General features: G+C 38.1%; 1 protein-coding gene across 10 annotated transcripts in view; it reads right to left on the bottom strand.

Moving 5' to 3' along the window:
- LOC131060225 (uncharacterized) overlaps positions 1 to 21,067 on the bottom strand; it is a 332,812-nt gene that overhangs the window by 286,806 nt on the left and 24,939 nt on the right. For 4 of the 10 annotated variants that reach the window (XM_059211028.1, XM_059211030.1, XM_057993391.2 and 1 more), the window contains one exon: positions 18,120 to 18,211. The exons of the other annotated variants lie outside the window; for them this stretch is intronic. In XM_059211028.1, the coding sequence (XP_059067011.1) occupies positions 18,120 to 18,211 (92 nt within the window). The remainder of the gene's footprint in view (positions 1 to 18,119; positions 18,212 to 21,067) is intronic. 10 annotated transcript variants of the gene reach the window in all.

Here is a 21,067-nt window from a genome sequence, read left to right as displayed (position 1 = left end):
TAGACTCTTGACAAAAACGTCAAACAACTCAACTCATCGTGCTCCATTGTACCATGAATCCTACAGTGAGCTGCAAATGCAAATTTGGGTAACTGCTTTGGATAAAGCTGCAAACTCGGCCTTTGCTGAATTTAGAAAATGTCGGACCGTGGACAGTCTTCATGAAATGGCTGACCCGACATTTTGACTCAGAATTTTTTTGGGGGTATTTTCTGATTATTTTTTTGGTTTTTTTGGCTTAGTAGGGATCTTGCATATCCCAAATATAGCATTTAAAAGGCATGATAAACTCAACTTGCTGCAAGGAACCTGACAAGGGCCCTGTTGTGACCATTTCACACATCGCCCCATTTAAATGGGGACCCCCTCTTTTTGCTCGTTTTTGCTCGCCTTTCTCTCGGCTTTTTTAGGGTTTTGGTTTAGTATGCCAGTTGTCTGGAATAGGGTCAAGCCTTAGGGTTTCTGTTACTGTGTTTTCAGGCCAGAGTCCAGTCCAATTTTGAGCTTTTGAGCTTCCTCTCGTGGAATGCAATTTTGAATAAAGTAAATTCGCCAGAGGCTGGGTAAGTTGGTCTAGTTTCAATTGGAATTTTGAATGCAGAGTCCAAATTTGTCTAAGTGTGAATGATGAGATTTTGATTTTTTGTCCGATTGAGTAATTTTGACCAAATTTTGAAAATTTTGATAATTGATCCCGGGCATTGGAAATGACTTGTTTTTGCCTTGTGAAATGATTAAACTCCCAAAATCTTGATATTTTGGCCTGTAGGAGCAAAATCGCTCCTGTCCCTCAGTGAAGGATCGGAGCTTGTTTTTCAAAATCTTACTATCTCTGCAGGATCAAGATGAATTTCGAATTGGAAGTGAAAAGGGGAGGCATGATCTTTCCGTTGAATATAATTTGAAGAATTTCACAAGCATGGAAATGTGCCAGGAGCAAAAAATCGCTCCTATCCCTCAGTGAAGGACCGGAGCTCGAAATCAGACATTGCCTTGTCCTTGCAGGATTTGAACAATTTGACGATTTGAGGGGATCAAAAGAGATATGTTTCATCAGTTGAATATAATTTGGAAGCGCAAACATGAGGAAAACATGACTTTGAAGCTAAATTGCTCCTGTCCCTCAGTCAGGGACCAGGGCGAAATGCAGTGATAGCTCCCGTCCCTCTCCCAGGGACCAGAGCGAATTTCCTCATGAGGCATGTTTTGGGCAAAGATCAAGTAAGTTTCGAGTTTGAGGTAAACAAAGAAGGTGTAACGAACTTATTGAAGACAAATTGAAGATTGCAAGACGCCTGATGAACTCTATATTGGCCTAGGCGCTCCTGTCCCTCAGTCAGGGACCAGAGCGATTTTTGCCTTAGGTCAATTTTTCACCAAGTTAGAACGAATTTTATGCCAAGAATAGGTGAAAGGGTCCACATCGAGTCCATTGAAGATAATTTTGGGAGTAAGCAAAGTGTGATGGAGCCTAGAGCATCAAATTCGCTCCTGTCCCTCAGTCAGGGACCAGGGCGAAATGTTAATTATCATGCCTTCCACCCAAATTCAAGCCACTCTAAGTCAGGATACAAGCTGGGAAGGACATTTTGAGGTGTCTCGACGAAGAACGAAGTATCAAAGACCGCCAAAGATGAAAGATTTGCACTAAAATGCCCAAGTTCGCTCCTGTCCTTCAGGCAAGGACCAGAGCGAAATATTTAAATGAGGCCAAATTTAGGTTGCCATTCACATTTTAAATGTTTGAAAGGGAGTAAAGAACATCGTTTTGCACTTTGAAGACCATTACAAGTTAATATGATGAACGATTTGCACCAAATGGCCAAATTCGCTCCTGTCCCTCAGTCAGGGACCAGAGTGAAATCTTCATGGAGGCTTAAGTTTTAAATGATAATCACATTTCGTATGTTCAAGAAGGATCAAAGGACACCGTTTTGCATTATGAAGGCAATTGCAAGTTGATAAGAACAAAGATGAGCCCAGGATACCAGGAATCGCTCCTGTCCTTCAGGCAAGGACCAGGGCGATATTCATTTCACTAGCCAATTCCTTCAAAAATCACGCCAAGTCAAGGACGTACAAGGTTACACAGGGTCTAAGGTGTCTTGAGAAGATAATATGAGAAGTAGTTAAACGTCAAAGGGTGATCAAATTGAGTCAAAATGCTAGATCGCTCCTGTCCCTCAGTCAGGGACCAGGGCGATTTTCATCAAACCACTTATTTTCCTTCAAAATCATGACAAAGCAAGGGTACACAAGATCGAGAACATCATTTGGAAGGTGACAAGAAAAGAAGTGAACGTCAAAAGATCGCAAAATTGAGCTAAAATGGAAGTTCGCTCCTGTCCCTCATCAAGGGACCAGGGCGATATTAGTCACAAAAGGCACTCATCCACAAAGTCAAGTTAACCAAGTTTGAAATTCCCACCAAACATGCCAGTTTCAACGTGAAGATGGAGGTTTTGAAAGTCAAAGGCAAAAGAATCAAGGCTAAAATGCAAGTTCGCTCCTGTCCCTCAGTCAGGGACCAGAGCGATATGGTTTGTATCTTTCCACCTCTCCAAGTTTTGGCGCTAAATCATTTTTGAATTTTATTAAATGCTAAAAATCGATAAATTTAATTAAAGATAGCATTTAAAAAATAGCGCAAAGCATTTATTAATTAATTTTTGCCCTTTTAAAAAATCGAATTAATAAACAAAGGCATTTAATTAATTAATTATTAATTTAATTAAAAATCGAATTTAAGCACTTGGATTTAATTTCTTACAAAGTCGGCCTTTGGTTTTATTTATAAATTGTTTTAAAATTGCCTTATTTTGCAAAGTTGGCCTTGAGGTAGTTGTAAGGGTAAACGCCTATAAAGGGAGGGTGATAATTTCGTTTTCAAATCATCATTTCACCTTCATTCATATGCGATTTTGAGAGGACAAAGAGGAGCGAATTTCATAAAGGAGAAGTGCGAATTTAGCAAAGGAAGTGGTGCGAGCATCATCAAAAGGGGAGTGCGAACTTTGATTGGAGGTGAGGCGAATTTGCTATCATCACGTCAAAGACCCCCCCAAAGGTGGCGAAGTGCTAAGGAGAACATTCGCTTGAGGAAGATCACGTGGGAAAGCTTCAAATTTTGATTTTGCCTAGGCGATTTTCTTCATTTTGCATTTTAGAGTTACCTCTCAAGTGAGGTATGGCGAGGTCTTCTCTTGTTTTGAATTTTTGATCGTCATAGCCTTAAAATTTTGAATTTTGAAATTTTGAATTTCAGTAGCTTGATCGTATTTAGGAAATGATACCTCAAGGACTTATCATGAAGTTTCCTAAATTTAATCTCTAATCTATAATTATACATTGCAAAATCTAGTTCTTATTATGAAATGTTGTGTAGGTATGGCAACCCCAAAGGCGGGAGCATCCACTAGTCGTCCAGCTCTCATGAAGGAAGATCAAAAGACCGAAGAAGTGGAGACCAAGATCGTGTCTAAATGGAGCAACATTGGAGATACCAACTTGGGCAACTTCAGTATGAAGAAGTTTCGAGAGGTCCCTTACATTGGCAAGCCATCACCTGTCGCCCGGAGGATAATTGAAAGTGGCATCATTAAGGCGGCCGGCTTCCCTCCAGCAGTACAGTGTCATGAGTTGATGATCGAGTGCGCTCGTCATTATGATCCTCAATCCAGAACGATCGTGTCCAAGGAAGGAAACACTTTAGCTTATCTTTCAGAGGAAGCTATAAGTGAGGCTTTCCATCTTCCAGAGCACAGAGATATGGTCTACAAGAGCATAGAAGGAGCCAGGTCCATGTACGAACATGATCCAGATGCTTGCCTAAGCATCATCAACAAGAACTGGTTACTCAAGAGTCGTCCTCGCCTGAGCAAGATACCGAACACACCACACAGGATTGATTTCCAGGAGGAGTACAGAGATTTGATTACAATGCTCAACCGAGTCACAGGTGCACCTCAAGCTTTTTACTTTGAAAAGTGGATGTTCTACTTTATCCAGGTGATAGTTCAGGGAAAAGGAACAATACATTGGGCTAGAATGATTAGCCATTGCTTGGACGTACAGTTGAGGAGACTCAAGGCTACCAAGTCCTTCCACATGAGTTCATACGTCATCTATGCCTTGATCAGGAGCTTCGAGTACGCAGGACTACCTCACAGAGGAGTGATTGGAAGAGGACCCGGCGAGGTCAGAGTTTGTGATTCCTATGTTCACTTGCATCATCCGCCAGGAAGCAACTACAAGTTAGTTAATGATACCTTCACAATGAACATTACGAGGACGTTGCAAGGCGGGATTCACAACAGATTATCTCAGGATGCGCAGGAACTAGTAAAGAGGTACGGTGCTCGGTTTATCCAATTTCCGAAGTTTACTTATATCAGAGTTCATGGATGTCCTTCACCTCCATACATGTTGCCGAGATATCCGACAAACAGAATAGTGTTACTTGAGGTAACAAGACAGTTGGCAGCTTATGCGAAGGCGTTCAGACACAGGCATGGGAATGGAGTTCCGGTACCTATCATATTGGGCAATTCAGTTGAGGTATGTCCTAATGCTTTAGCCATGGATGACGCAGAGAAGGAGTTAGCTTTGTATTCTTTTTCATTCTTTGCCTTGAGAGAAAGCTTTGATCCACATGGATATGTAGAGGAGACAGTCGGTAGGAAGTTTAAGCATGAGTTTCAGATAGAAGATTTTATGATGAATCTCATAGACGATCTTGAAGTGAAAAGAAAGATGCATTCTAGATTGCCTTTGGATTTCATCAGAAAATGCAAGATTTACAGAGTGGCCGACCAAACTCAGGACAGTGGCAGACATCTCCAGTCATCCTATGATCGAGAAAGCAAATCAGTAAGGTTAGATTGGAATGAGCCCGAGATTGTGGATCTAGATGCTTTGATGGCTCCAGTCTTGTCTTGTACTCGCAGATGGGTTGATGTGCAGCATCAGAAGTTGAGGGAGCAAGGCATAGCTATGACTTTCACTTTGGAAGAGAAACCAGTTGAAGGAGGAGCAAGTGTAAGTGAGGGTAATCCTAATCCCAGAAATGCAAGCGAAGGCAACCTTCGAAGTGTAAGTGAGGGCAATCCCCCTCCAAGAGGCTCAAAGAGGAAAGAGAGACCTGAGAAAAGAGAATCCTCCAAGAAGAAGCAAGAGGCCAACCGAGATCGTTCATCCGGCACATCTTCTCGACAAGAGAAGAGGACATCTGAGATAGAGGAGTCTATGGAGTCAATGGTACAGAATGATAAAGAAGGACAGGCACCTCAAGGGTCACCAAGTGGATCTCTCCAAGATTATGAGTTACATGAAGACAAGAACAATGACGAGGTAACATCTCCTCCTAGAGAAGAAGAAGCATTGCATAAGGAGATACAGGTTAAAGAGACAAGATCGGCTATCCCAGATTGGTTGAAGGAAAGATTAACGAAGGTGATTGTGATCGAGGACGAAGACAATGTGATTGATTTAGAGAGCCTTGTTGGACATTCCCAGGAAGTAACAGAGAAGAGGAAGGCTACCAAGATGTCCGAGATGATTAGAGATGAGACTGGATCCAGAAAATTACAGATAGCTACACCGTCCGTGGACAAGTACGAAGGTGAGATCCTAGCAGAGGAATATGATATAGAGACATTTGAGCTAGGTCCATCCACAGCCGAGCAGACACTAGATGATGCCACTGATTCGTTTGAGGCGTTGAAAGATAAGCTTAGGGAAGAAATGGAGAAGAGTAGAAAGTTTGAGAGAGAGGTCGATGCATGGAGAACATATTTCAGCCATCTCAATCAGCCTTTAGGACGTCAGGATCCAGCAAGATCACCCATACAGGCACTTCCCCTTCAATCAATTGGTGAGGCAGAGAGATTCAGGAGTATGGTCCAGCGTATGAGTACTTGGATGGATAAATCTCATACAGTCGCCATGGAATTTGCAACAAGGATGATGCAGACCATTCACCGAGCTATTCAGGTTCTTGAGATCATCCACAACTTGATGATAACAGTGGCCGCTTTTGCTCATACCAAAGATGTTATCATCCCTGTCTTGCGAGTAATCAGACAAACATCAAGGAAGGTCTTAGCGCAGGAAAAGATCATGGATGGAGGACCTCACAGTTTACTTCAGTGGTCAACCTTACTCCAGATGAAGGAAGTTCTCTTCGAGGACATCAGTACTAGATGTAGCCATGTTGAGGAGGTGATCAACCCAATCCAGGACAAAGTATTTGAGGTACTGCGTACTATTCTTGACAGGAGGATCGAAGTTGAGACAGATGTAGATTTGCAGGAATTAGAAGATAAAATCAAGGTCATCTTTTGCAAGGACGCTAATATCACAGATGAGCAACAGGACCAGATGTTTGCTACCATGCTCTTGATTGAAAAGACTAAAGAACTTGAACCTGGATGGGACGCTGCTCTTCTCGAGGCATTTGATCAGGTCATCCACTTGGAAGAAAGAATGAAGAATCTTCCCGAGATTCCAATTGCTGAGATCGAAGGAATTGTATCAAGATTCATTGCATATGCTAAAAAGGAGCATTGGAAAGGGAATAAGATTCTAGATGAAAGGTTGTTATAGATGACATGGCATCTTAATTGTCATTGGTCTATGTCTCCTAGGTTTTTGTGCCAAATTTAATATTTGGCTGTGCATTTAATATTGTTCAGTAAAAAGGAGGCTATTTGTAACAAACCCTAATTAGGGTTTAGGTGTCATGAACTTGACCGTTGATCTGCTTTTTGATCTGGACCGTTCATTGTAATTGAGGATGCTATTTATACCCTCATTTCATTTCATTTGATAATTAGAAATTAGAGAGAGTTAGAAATTATTGATGCATTAGAGATTAGAGTTTAGAAGCAATATACTTTTGTAGCAAGATTGAGTTTTGAGAAAGGAGTTCAAACAATTGTTGTACATGATGGCTTTGAGATCAATAAAATATTGAAGTTATGGTGTTTTGTTGCAATTCTCTTGGTTATCTTCATGGTTGTTCATTTTTCTTGAATCACTCTCAATCAAGGTAGTGTGTTATTTCGAAGGACAAAGTGTTGGACTTGATCTTTGGTAGGATTCGCTTTCCAAACCACTAGCTTCTTGCTGATTGTAGGAACGCCTTGCGTGGTCGACTGGAGATACTTGAATCACTTAACCTTCAATCGTTGTTGTATCTTGGATATGTACCTTCGTGGTAGTGTCCTTGATCTTTGATGTATTGAAGAATCATTCGTTACCTTAGAAGATCGCATTAATTTCAATTGAGTTGTTAATTTATGGCAATATTGAAGTTGGTAGAATCTCACCAAGTCTAGTCTACATCAAGTCATTCTTAGGGTTAGACTAGATTAGACCTCTTGCAAACCCTATCCTTTTGATTTTTTTATTTTTTTTAAAAAAGCTTGTTTAGTTTAGCAAAATCTTCGGCAACGTAAGGCCCCTTGATGACACAGCAATCACAACGACCACTGGTGCTTATCCACACGTAGAGACCCTACTAAAAAGAACATTGGAGTCACCTAACTGATCCTTCTTGCGAAATCTTCAACAGTTAGCGACTTTATTCAAGAGAGGATAAGATGCCTTTGGGTATTTTATTCTGTGTATGATTGTGTACAAAATACACGTCAACAGGCCCTCCTAGCGCCAATTCTATTTTGCATTGGCCGGATAGAGTTGCAGCGATGCGACTTTAGCCACATCAACAAGATCGACAACTAAGAAAGAAAAGGATAAGAACTTATATAAAACGAATAAAAGACTATTCGTAAAGTCTATCCTAAGGACTTAATTGACCATTTCGTAAGAATGTTTGCAATCTGGTCCTTAGTTCGACAATACTACAACATCACCGATCCATCTTCTATAAGTTGCCAAATGAAATGCCAATGAAGTTTCACATGTTGGGTATGCTCGTAGAAGACTAGATTCTTAGCAAGTTTTAGCACACCTTGATTATCACAAAACAAGGGTGAAGGACCTACTTGATACATGTGCATGTCTGAAAGCATCTCCAAAGCCATATTGCCACACGTGTTACTTTAATTGTTCCTTGATACTTTGCATCTATTAAGGAAAGAGCTACTGCCCATTGCTTCTTACCAATCCATGTGATTGCAACTGTACCAAGACTGAAAGCATATCCAAAAGTGGAATTTTTCGTCACCAACAGAACCTACCCAATTTGAATATGTGAACCCAACCAATCTAGGATCTTTCCTTCAATTGTACAAAATGTCAAAGTCAGGTGTCCCTTTCACATATCACAATGCCCTCTTCGCTACAACCTAATGTTTTGCCTTTGTTTTCATGAATCTGGAAATGTAACTCACACCATAGCTCAAATCAAGTCTAGTGGCAATAAGATGGATAAGGTTTCCCACTACTTGTCTGAATGCTAACTCACTGATTACCTTTGAGTTTGTTTTGGTTCAAATCTTGAGCCCTTTCTCCATAGGTCTAGAAGAGATTTTGCAATCTACCATTCTGAATTTGTTGAGCAAACTCCTAGCATAGTTAGATTGAGATATAAAAATACTACCACCTATTTGCCAAACCTCTACACCTAGGCAATAATGTAGGAGGCCTAAGTCGGTCATGTCAAAAGTTGTACTCAAATTACATTTGATTTGTTCAATCAAATGCGCCTCACTACCTGTAATGATGATATAATCTACATAAATGACCAATAAGATGAAATCATTGCCAATGCTTTTGACATATAAATGTGGATCTGAAGGACTTCTCCACAATCCCTACTGAACCAAATACCTGTCAATTTATATGTATTGTGCCCTAGGTGCCAGCTTTAGGCCAGAAAGGGCTTTCGACAATTTGCATACCTAATGCTACTTTTCTACAACTTGATAACCTTGAGGTTGTGTCATGTATGCTTCTTCCTCTAAAGCGCCATTAAGGCAAGCACTCTTAATGTCCATTTGATGGACTTTCCAGCCAAATTGTGTTGCCATGGCCAAAACTAGATGGATGGATGGTGCTCATCCTTTTGTAGGAGCAAGTTCTCATAGTCAATACCTTCTCCCTATGTGAACCCTTTAGCCACCAACCATGCTTCGTACTTGTCAAGTGTACCATCAAAGAGAGGACCCTTTAGCCACCAACCATGCTTTGTACTTGTCAAGTGCACCATCAACTTTGTACTTGACTTTGTAAGCCTATTCGCATCCAATGAATTCCTTCCCTAGTGGAAGATCCAAAAGAACTCAAGTCTTATTTTTCATAAGACACTGATGTTTAATTTCAATGGCAATTTCCCATTCAAGTTTACCATTTGCTTCCTCAAACACCTAAGGTTTGTAAACTTCTAGAATGTTAGTCATGGGAGCAAAGTTAACGATGTTTTTGCTCTTGCCTCCAGATGATCTCCTCTTGATCATTTCATCATGTTCAACATCACCAATAAGTTTTTCCAACCATTTTGGTCTCTTTTGAGAAACTTCTCCTTACAAATCAACATTGCCATCATGATTGGCTATCTAGAGCTACATTATCTAGATGTTGATCTAGGTTCTCCTAAAGAAAATCCTCCAATACTAGTACCTGCTTGGGAGATTCCACATGCTCAAAATGAGATTCATAATTAAAATCATCCCACCCTTCTAGTGGAGCTTGTGGAAGATGGACACCTAAATTCAAATTCTTGATCTCAAAAAAGAGATTTAAGGGCCCAACTTCTTCATCAATCACTATATCCCCATTGAATGTCAAGCGATCAGTGTAACATCAATTAGTCCATAGGCTTTATGATTGTCACTATAGTTGGTAAGCATCAACTTCTGACTTTTCCAGTCTAATTTGGTTCTCTTTGCATCTAGAATCCAAACATATGTAGTAGAATCAAAAACCTTCAAATGACTCGCCTTTGGTTTTCTCCTAGACCAAGCTTCCTCTCAAGTCTTCTCCTTCACTGCCTATGTTAGAAACCTGTTGAGAAGATAAACTACAATATAAACTGCCTCAACCCAAAATTTCTTGGGAACCCTCCTATTCTCCAACATACAACGAGCCATTTCCATAATTGTACAGTTTCTTCTCCCAATTACTCCATTCTGATATAGAATATAGGGTGTTGTGAATTGATGTTTGATATCTTGTTTAGCACAAAGGTTCATGACTTCATGTGAACAGAATTCACCTCCATTATCAGACCTAAGAGAGATTATTGAACAACTAAACCCTTTTTCTACTAATGCTTTGAACTTTTGAAATTTCTTAAGCAGATATGATTTTGCTTTTAAAAAAAACACCCTCATTTTCCTACTGAAATCATCTACAAAAAAGAGAAAATACCTGGCACCAATGACCAATGCTATATTCATTATTACATAAACATCTACATGAACCAATTGTAGAACTCGAAAGCCTCTCCATGCCTATCCATTTGAAAATGGAGTTTTGTCCTACTTCCTTGCTTGGCAACCTCCATCGACACCTTATATCTACTATTGGATGTTCGATAACCTTATAGCATATTCTCTCAAGCCAACTTTGAGAAATAAGATAGGTTGAGATGCCCTTAATCCTAATGCCACAATGTACTGATATCTAATGCACTCCTAGTTGCCAATGCGCATTAATGAACTTCTCCAATATCAACCAACTAATACAACCCGTGATCTTCTATGCCAACTGCAATCGTTTCCTTGGAGTCCTTGTCAACAATATAGCACTTTTGTGCTGAAAATGACGTCCAACTTGGGGCAATGGCACATAAATTGACTTGCTGAGAGCAAATTGAGCTCCATGCCCGAAAAATAATATTTTTCCCTCTAGAGTTTAGTGTTGGAGTAATTAAGATATTATCTAATTATTTAATTAATTAGATCAATTACTTTATTCACTTAAGCTAAACTTAGGTGCATTTATCTTTTATTAGATTAGGCTAATAGTAATAATAGATTAAGTTCACTTAGTTGAGCTAACCTTTAGCTATTTGAGCTAATTTTAGTTTCCTAATTTTAGAATAGGTTTCTCTTGCTTTATATAAAGCAAGTCATTCATTCATTCATCCATTCATTCATTGTATTCTATCCAATTTTATTACAAGTTAATCTACATATCAGATTCCTCTTTGGAATGAATGAACGAATGGGTTTTAATGACATTCACAAGACCCATGGTCTAAGGAACCCACAGGTTAAACTTATCCCAGTTTCAGATTCTTTTCCATGTTGGATCTTCTCTTGTGAATCTTGGTTAAGAGGTTTGCTGTTTTGTGAAGTCTTGACTCTTCAAAAAGCTCATTCGGACTATCTACTTTTAATTCATTCCCAAACTGGCTGCGAATGTCTTCATACGTTGTACACTCCATAATGAAATGCCATTCTATTTCTACTGTCCTCTTGCTGCAAAAAAGGCATGCTCTTTCCTCCCACTCTTCTTTAGGCACCTTCCATCTACCAGTTTCACATCTCAAATGGTGAGATCCAGTCCTGAATTGTGCAATTAGAATTTTGGCCTTACCATTGATCGCAGATCTCAAATATTATTTTTCCTCATGTACCCAAGTAGGGTTGCATTCTTTAATATAGCACACTTTTTTTCCTGCCTAGCTGGTTTAACCACATGGCATTCCTAAATTTCTCTAAGACCCACTTTTTTATCTCGTCTTTGTTGTTGGGGCAGTCGTGCAAATTTATGTCCCACTTGTTCATCCATTTGTTATTTTGTTTCTTCCAAGTCTTTTTCATCAACAATCAAGATGGGCCAACTGTGCTTATCCATACTTTCCACCTTTTTTAAGTAGCATAACAACCGAATGACCGTTGAAGCCTCAATTGGGTACATACCAGCTTCAGCCAAAAGGATCTCATATGGTATTGTTGATTTGACTTTGAGGTTGTTGGTTATAAGATGCTTTTGTATTCTCTCTATTTGTCTCCATTTGAGGTTCGACATGCTATTCCCCCAAAATTCACACCCATAAAGGATAACCAGAACCACGAGCAAACCGAAAAGTGATTTCTTAGTCTTCCAATCACACAACTCCGCTTTCCTACATCTGTTTTGAAGAAGGTATAAAGCTCTCCAACCCCCTTGTATCCTTTTTGATCTACATGTTTCCCAGTTGAGCTTATTGTGGAAGTCAATTCCTAAGTATTTATATTCAACCACTACCTCCAAGGGGCTGCCCTGGATCAATTTTCTCTCAAGGTTGCATAGCATCAATCATAGCTTTTTCTCTTCAAATGTGATAGGTGTTCTGCTTGCAAATGATGCATGAGCTTGTTGAAAAATAAATTGAAAGAATGATTCAATAATCGGATAATTACATTGAACGATATACATAATAAAAAGCTAACTTAACAAGCTAAATAAGTCGACAACTTAAAATAGAAGATGACCACTAAAAATAGAAGATGGCCATTATAGAAGATATTAATATTATTTTAACACCCTCCCTAATGGTCATCGTACTCAATACCCTACAGAAAACACTGCAAGTGTTATGATCACAGATGCAAAGAACACTCTGCTGCTACGGAGACCCTCTCAAGATCTACAAAATGTAAATGACCAAGAGTACCAAAAGCCATCCAAGCGAATGTAGCCTTCACACACGAATTAGAGATCTCGCACACACGAATTACTGAAGCCTGAAACAATGATTTTGAGGAAAAAATCAGCAAACCCTTTTGCAGAAGAGTACCAACTCCAAAACTGACAGCAAGATACCACGGTTGCAGATGTTCTCCTTGGCAGGTGTGACCCAAACTGACTACAACAAAGCTCGGTTTTTTAGGAGAAAAATCAATCAAAACCAGAGAAGGTCACGAATCACAAATCCCATGCGAACTTTGCGTATTACAGATGATTTTTGAGGAAAAAATTGTAAAAACCAGCAAACAATTTTTGAAAAAAAATTGTGAAAACCAAGAAATCCCATGCAAGCTTTGCGGATGACAAACAATAATTTTTAAAGAAAAAAAATCGAAACCCTGCAAACAATTTTTGAGGAAAAAAATGTGAACCAACCCATGATTTTTGTGGAAAAAATCAGAAAACCGACAGACAATTTTTCAAGAAAAATATCGTGAAAACCCTGGGACCTGTTAGACGAGGTCTGGCCTAAATCAATCTGATAAAGGTAACGATATTCAGATATCGTGAACATGCACTGTTTCCAGGTGCTGTGACAGTTGTTAAACTTTTGACTGTGTTCAAACATCATGTTGGTCAAAGATGCCATCACGAAAATGGAGGTTGAACGAGGTCAACCTAGTGAAAGCATAAGACAGAAGAATCTGATTTAAAAATAGGAATAGAAGCAGCTGCTGAGAAAACTGAAACCCTATAGGAGAATTCTTGCACAAATTCCAAGGCACAAATTTCGAGGTTTGGAAGAAACCTAGAAATGAAATTTTTATTTTTTTTTTGCAAACTTAAAATAGCATAAACGGTGCCCAGAAAACAGCAAAATTCCCAACGTCCACAGAATTAGCAGAAATTGTGAACTGTTTTTATATTCCAAGGCAAATTCGTTGGTGCAAAATTCGAGGCACGAAAAACGAGGCACCTAGAAAAATTTGAGACCAACCCAAAAAAGATCTTGAAAAACCCACCAAGAATCTGAAAAAAAAATGCAGATCCAACAGCTCAAAAATTGAGGCATGGAAAACGATGCACCCAAGAAGCATCTAGAAATAATATTAAATTAATATTATTTCACTTAAAAGACTTTATGATATAATATTAATTTAAATCATTTTATTAAATTAGTTAAATATAAAGTTACATTTTAATTTTTATTTATTTGATAACTTTATAAATAATTGACTTAATACTTTTAATTAAAATAATCAATTAAGCTATCCTTAAGAAATATCATTAATTGGGACAACTTAATTAATTATTCTGCCTCCAAAGAACTCATTTATCCAAGGTTAACTCAATTGCTACTTCTTCATTGATATGCATCGTCTTGATGGTGTCTATGTCCATAGTAGTGATTTGAACATCATATGCTTACCTTAGGAGATCGCACTAAACTTTGTCAAGTTGTTCCTTTGCATGGCAAAGCAAAGTCTAGTTGAGTTCCACCAAAGATTTTCATCGCTCTTACATTCGTAGGATTAGATTAGCTTTCTAAACCCTTTATCTATTTTTCCTTTTTTTTCAAATCAAATTAAATTCCACGTTCCAACGACATTCAAGCATTCAAGATTCAACATAAGTCCCCTTGTGATTCCAGCAAATCACATCATAATACTGAGTCTATCCAAGAGCACGTCAAGACCTGACATTCGGAACCTTGGAGTCATCCCATTTGATCACGCAGTTTAGCACTTTGGAGGATTTTGTTCAAGAGAGGATAGAATACTTAGTATTTTATTTTGTGTTGCACACAGCGCATAAAAAACACATCAACAGCGTCCACATGACGAAGATGAGGATTCATGATAAGATGGAGTGAAATGGACACCTTTCTAGGCGCCCATTTTGAGAATTTCAAAGGTCACCTCCTTGGGTGCCCAATTGGGAAAGTTCTAGGGACATCTATTGGTTGTGTTGGAATTATTAATGGCCATGTATTGCTCATCTCAAAGGGGTGTGGGATTTCCAATAGGCAAAAGAGTGTTATAAAAAGGAGGTTTGGGCTAGTTGTTGAGCATTCAAAGTTGAGTCCTTCAATATAGAACTTAAGAAGCAAGGCTTGTAGCTCCATCTTGCAATTTTGTAAAGCCAATTTGGCCAATATTTTGTAAGTTTTGGAATATTGTATTTTTTTTATCTCATTGGAGTAATAAAAATAAAATAAAAAAATCTCTTGCAATTCTTTTGTTGTTGTTGTTGGGTGAAGTAGCCCTTCATCAAAAACCCTTGCAAAGAGCATTCTCTTCATTAGTAAAAGATCTAACCTAGAGGATTTAATGGTGATTTCATTCAAGGATCACATTGGGCTTCATTCAAAGAGGATATCAACTTTTATTTTCAAATTGCATCTTCAGCTGAGAAGGCAAACCCATGGAGGAGATTTCAAAATGGTAATAGAGAGTTTATTATATTTCTCTTCCTAAGCTGGCCGTACCCTTTCTAGTGAGACATGTAGGCTGGGAGAGGACGTGGGTGCTTGGTGAAGTTTGGTGCTTGGTTTTTTGTCTTGGTTTATTGCTGGAAGGAGGCATCTACGGCCTTGAAATCATAATACATCCATTCTATGCACTGTAGAGCAGATTTGTGATAGTGGCATCCGATTTTGAGTTGCCAATTTGCTAATTTTCAGGCATTAATGAAAGTTATTTTAAATACAGCAAATGAGTATGTTGGCAATGTGATTTTAATATGATTTTACCATCTGGGTATCAAATACTTTGATGATATATTGTATTTCCAGTTCTGAAAGTAAATCTAAAATATTATTGGTTGTGGATTTTTCTATACATTGTAATTTGAAGAGTTATTTTGTTTATTTATTTGCTGCAAATAATATTATTGCAAAACCCTTCTCTGCATCCCGTCTCTACTTCTCTAAACAAACTCACACAGAAAACAAAACTAAAAAAACAAGGTTGTATATTACATTAAATAATAAATATATGTTTATATAAGCATGTTAATCAAATACTCCCTTAATAGGCTTTGTCATATGTTGATCTAATGACTAAACCTCTTGGTCACATTTTCTTCGTCAAGTTTGGAACAAACTTAGGGCTGTTTTAGGTTTAGTCATTTCAGGGGGTTATTATATAATAACTATATTTTTATATAAACATGATAATCAAAGGATCATCTTACTACAAAAGGGTATTCACAACAAGAGGGGATAGATTATGAGGAGACTTTTGCTCCAACAACAAAGATGATGATTAGGTTGCTTCTCTCAATTGCAGCTCAATTTGGTTAGAAGATGTATCTATTAAGATAAAGAAGACTATTCAAACGGACAAGAAAAAATGGTGGATTTGAAATAATCATACGGTTTTCAAATGTTCATGATCTCCCCTCATGAAACATTTCTTCTAACCCAAGGTGTACGATGCAGGAGCATTCACGAGCATAGAGGAATCTTGCATCCACCCAAAATATTGTTATTTTAATTTCTAGTTAAGGTTAGGTGAATAAAAATAAATGCAAGCTTCTATAGATCTCCATGTACTTTGAAAAGAGTCCAAGGGGACATAGAGAGTTGAAATAGTTTAATATTTGTGGCTTATGTATTAAAGGCAAATGTAATTTTCATTTTATCATTTATAAGGCAAAATAGGTAAAGTATCCATCTTGGCATCCACATGAGGAAGGTGAAGTGTCATGATAAGATGGAGTGAAATGGACACCTCTCTAGGCACCCATTTTGAAAATTTCAAAGGCCACTTCCTTAGGTGCCCATTTGGGAAAGTTCTAGGGACATCTATTGGCTGTGTTGGAATTATTGATGGCGATGTGTTGCCCATCTCAAAGGGGCATGGGATTTCCAAGAGGCAAAAGAGTGCTATAAAAGGGAGGTTTGGGCTAGTTGTTAGGCATTCGGAGTCGAGTACTTCAATATAGAACTTAAGAAGCAAGGCTTGCTCCAGCTTGCAAATTTGTAAAGCCAATTTGGCTAATAATTTGTAAGTTTTGGAATATTGTATTTTTTTTCACATTGGAGTAATAAGAAGCAACTATTTTCTCTTGCAGTTTTTTTGTTGTTGTTGAGTTATTGTTTTTGGATGGAGTAGCCCTTCATCAAAAAACCTTGCAAAGAACATTCTCTTCATGAGTGAAAGATCTAACCTAAAGAATTTATTGGTGATTTAATTCAAGGATCACATTGGGCTTCATTCGGAGAGGATAACAGCTTGTGTTTCCAAATTGCATCTTCAAATGAGAAGACAAACCCTTGGAGGAGATTTGAAAACGGTAATAAAATATTTGTCTTGGCTAAGCTGGTCATACCATTTCTGGCTAGCTGCCTAGACTAGGAGAGGACGTGGGTGCTTGGTGAAGTTTGGTGCTTGGGTTTTTTGTTGGTTTATTGCTGGAAGGAGGCGTCTAGGGCCTTGGAATCAGAATACATCCATTCTATGCATTGTAGAGCAGATTTGTGATAGTGGTGTCCAGTTTTGAGTTGCCAATTTGCTGATTTTCAGGCATTAATGAAAGTTATTTGTAATACAGCAAACGGGTATGTTGGTATTGTGGTTTTAATCAGATTTTGCCATTTGGGTATCAAACACTTTGATGATACATTGTCTTTCCAGTTCTGAAAGTAAATCTGAAATATTACTGGTTGTGGTATTGTAATTTGAAGAGTTATCTTGTTTGTTTATTTGCTGCAAATAAGATTATTGCAAAATCCTTCTCTGCATCTCTGTCTACTTCTCTAAACAAACTCAAACAGAAAATAAAACTAAAAACACAAGGCTGTATATCACATTAAATAATAAATATATGTTTAGATAAACATGTTAATCAAATACTCCCATAATAGGCTTTGTCATCCGTTGATCTAATAACTAAACCTCTTGCTCATGTTTACTTTGTTAAGTATTGAGACAAACTTAGGGTTGTTTTAGGTTTAGTCATTTCAGGGGGTTATTATATAATAAAATTAATAAATATATGTTTATATAAACATGTTAATTGAAGGCTCATCTTGCTGCAAAAGGGTATTCACAACAAGAGGGGATAGACTGTAAGGAGACTTTTGCTCCAACAACAAAGATGGAGATTTGGTTGCTTCTCTCCATTACAGTTCAATTTGGTTAAATGTATCAAATGGATGTTGAGAGTACCTCTCAAATGGAGATTTGGATGAATAGGTTAACATGGTGGAGGCTGTAAGTTTCTAGGTACTTAGTTGTGATCATCTGGTTTGCAAATTGATTAAGTCTTTGTACAAGCTTAAGTAGGCGTTGTCATCTATTGATCTAATAACTATACCTCTTGATCATGTTTTCTTTGTCAAGTTTTGGGACAAACTTAACGTTGTTTTAGGTTTAGTCATTACAAGAGGTTATTAAATAATAGATATGTTTATATAAACATGTTAATCTAATACTCCCATGGACATACTCATTATAACTTCACATTATAACTATTTTGTAACCCCCAATTTGATATGATAAATAATCAGGACCACACACAATGTGTAGTACCTCATTGCTCTCACAAGTGCAACATTGCCCTCTCAATCTCATTTCTTCATTGTTGATCTTTATGAACATCTTCCGCATGTCTCTTATAGAACCTGCATGACAGTGGTAAACAATTAAAATACGATCTGAACAACTTCTATGTGCATACCTACTGCCATTATTGAAGAGACTCGTCCTACTAAATTGTTCTCATTTAGTTAATTATTGTTGTGAATATTATCAATATATATAAGCTTCTCTATTAATAATGGGGTTGTATATAATAATTGTATATGTATATCTAGTTAGCATTAAAAAATTCCTTTGCTTGAAATACTGAAATCAAAAGTATAGATGAGACATAAGTTATCAATCTTGGTTAGGGTTTGGGTTTGGGTTTGGATTTGTTGGTTCAATTCATAGTTTTAGTAAAGAAAAATTTGGGGTTGGGTTTGTTTTGGGTTTGTCCATACAGAACATTTAAAAATCATATATCCAAATTTCCATTACATCTTCAAAGAATTTATATTTAATTTTTTAAATGGTAAACCATAAAATACTTTCCTCAATAAAGAAATTATTAACTAATATAGAAAGCCTTATCATTAATTTAATAGTAGGCATAGAAAAAAAACACTTCACAATTTAATTATGAATCCTTCATCAGTTTAATTTTTCAAACCTTACTAATCAATTTAATTATTGATTGAAATAGGCTTTTTCTATTATTTTGTTTACTTTTACTGGTGTATTTAACTTATTTAATAATTTCTCATCATAGAAATTCCGATTCTTAGTATTCTAATCTATTATTCACTTGTAATGGGCCTCAAATTAAAAGTAGCCTTCAAGAGCATCATCAAAACCATGTTCATGGTGCCCAGAGTTATGTGTTTACATAGTATGTCTTCAAAAACAATAAGAGGTGTTCATGGAACAAAATCTAGGTTCTTCATTCCCTCTGTTTACCCTCTCGGGTGAATAACTTAAAGCACACAGATAAAACACGTAATGCAGAATAATAATGCCATAGATATCAGATGCAATATATCAGATGTTATTCCATTCCTAAGTGTCCTACACAAGTTACATTCAGAAGTATATAAAGATGCCGAGGGGGTGCGAGCTCCAACCGTCGCACCGCAACTACCACCCCTCGGTTGCCAACTAACCAACACAATTACAACTTAATTAACTAGTTTTATTTCCGTGTACAATATTGCCGCCAACATCATCCCCCCCAAAAGAAAAACAGTCGTCTCCGGACGACTTAATACAAAATAGAGATGACATTAAACAGAACTACTGACGCCAGTCAAGCTCGGAACTTATACACACGCTGCATCCTCGCTTAAAAATCCTTTTCTACTACCATCCTATGCTCAAGTGCGGATTTCACCATTAGTGTTTCCTTTGACATCACAATCCTCCTGTGCCTAAACCAAACTTATCTGCAAAACACGCGTTTCAGTCTCAGCCTCCACCAACTGCTACTCAAATGATACTGTCTCCCTAGCCAATTTGTCCTCGATAGCCACCCGCGCTGCCCTCTCGGCATCCAACTCCTGGGTACGCTGAGCTACGTCTCACGCTAGTACTGCCTCCAACCTGGTGGTCAACTCCTCCCGAGCCCTCTCTACATCCACCAAGGAAACCTCACGTCCAGCCGAGACATACTCCAAGTTCCTCAAGCGTACCATTCCTGCCTGGAGGTGGCCACAACCCGCTGGCACAAAGGCTAGGAGACACCTCAAATCCTCCATCACACTCCCGAAAGGCTAATAACTGAACTGAATAACTCCCTGGTGTCATACAACTGCACAGACCTGCAATGCCTTCTCTCAAACTCTGTTTGTTCCCAACCTCCAAATCCGTCTCCCTCTACGGCTTATGGGTTCTACGCCAATGCTTAGCTGCAGGCTTCTTTCTCACAGTACGGAACAACCCAACACTTACCGTGCCTTCTCTGATGTCCTTCGCCAAACTCAAAAAGTGTATTGTAGCTCAAAATAAACAAGGGGTCTGGGGGCAGCGCCTGTTGACGTGTATTTCATACACAATCATACACAGAATAAAATACCCAAAGGCATCTTATCCTCTCTTGAGAAAATAGTCTCTAACTGCTGAAGATCTGCGAAAAGGATCAGTTAGATAGACTCCAAGGTTCTTTTAGTGGGGTCTCCACGTGTGGACAAGCTCCAGTGGTATGATGTGATTTGCTGGAATCACAAGGGGACTTACATTGAACTTCCGATCTGCTTTGCTGGAACACAGGCTCTGACTAACTCAGATAAAAAAAAAGGAAAAAGGATAAGAGCGAAAAGAGGATCTAATCCTAATACTAAGAATGTAGGAGCAATGACTTGATTTTTGATGAAACTCTAACTAGGTCTTGTTTTGACATCAATGGAACATCTACACAAGGCTAGTGCGATCTTCTAGGGAAGCTTTTCGATGTTCAAATCATCACCGCAGGCATAGATACCATCCAAGTTGATGCATATCAATGAAGAAGCGACAAATTGAAATTGAGCTTAGGCTGAATGATTCCAGTTGACTACACAAGGCAAGTCTGCAATCAACAAACTGCTAGTAGTATGGACATACGAATTCCACCATCAATCAATCACATTTCCTCCATTCATTTAATCATCTACCATCTAAGATTGAAGACTCAACAAGAAACCATGCAAATTGCAAGAAAACGACATATTTCACCATTACTTCAATGAAAATGGAGTTTGTTTACAATCAATGGCAACAATTTCTTGCCTTGTCCTCCTATTCTACTCTAATTGCTATTCTATCAACTATATTCTAACTTTTCCAACTATTTACAACTCTCTCTAATCATCTGAAAAAATTCCCTTTACAAAATGAAATGCCTGGGCTTATATAGTGCCCACAATACAATTTGATGGCTTAGATCAATTCAAGATCAATGGCCAAGATTTTACAATGAAAACCCT

The sequence above is a fragment of the Cryptomeria japonica genome, chromosome 9, assembly GCF_030272615.1.
Source record: "Cryptomeria japonica chromosome 9, Sugi_1.0, whole genome shotgun sequence".
In the NCBI taxonomy this organism is placed as follows: Eukaryota; Viridiplantae; Streptophyta; class Pinopsida; order Cupressales; family Cupressaceae; genus Cryptomeria; species Cryptomeria japonica.
This window is presented reverse-complemented; position numbering and strand designations above follow the sequence as displayed.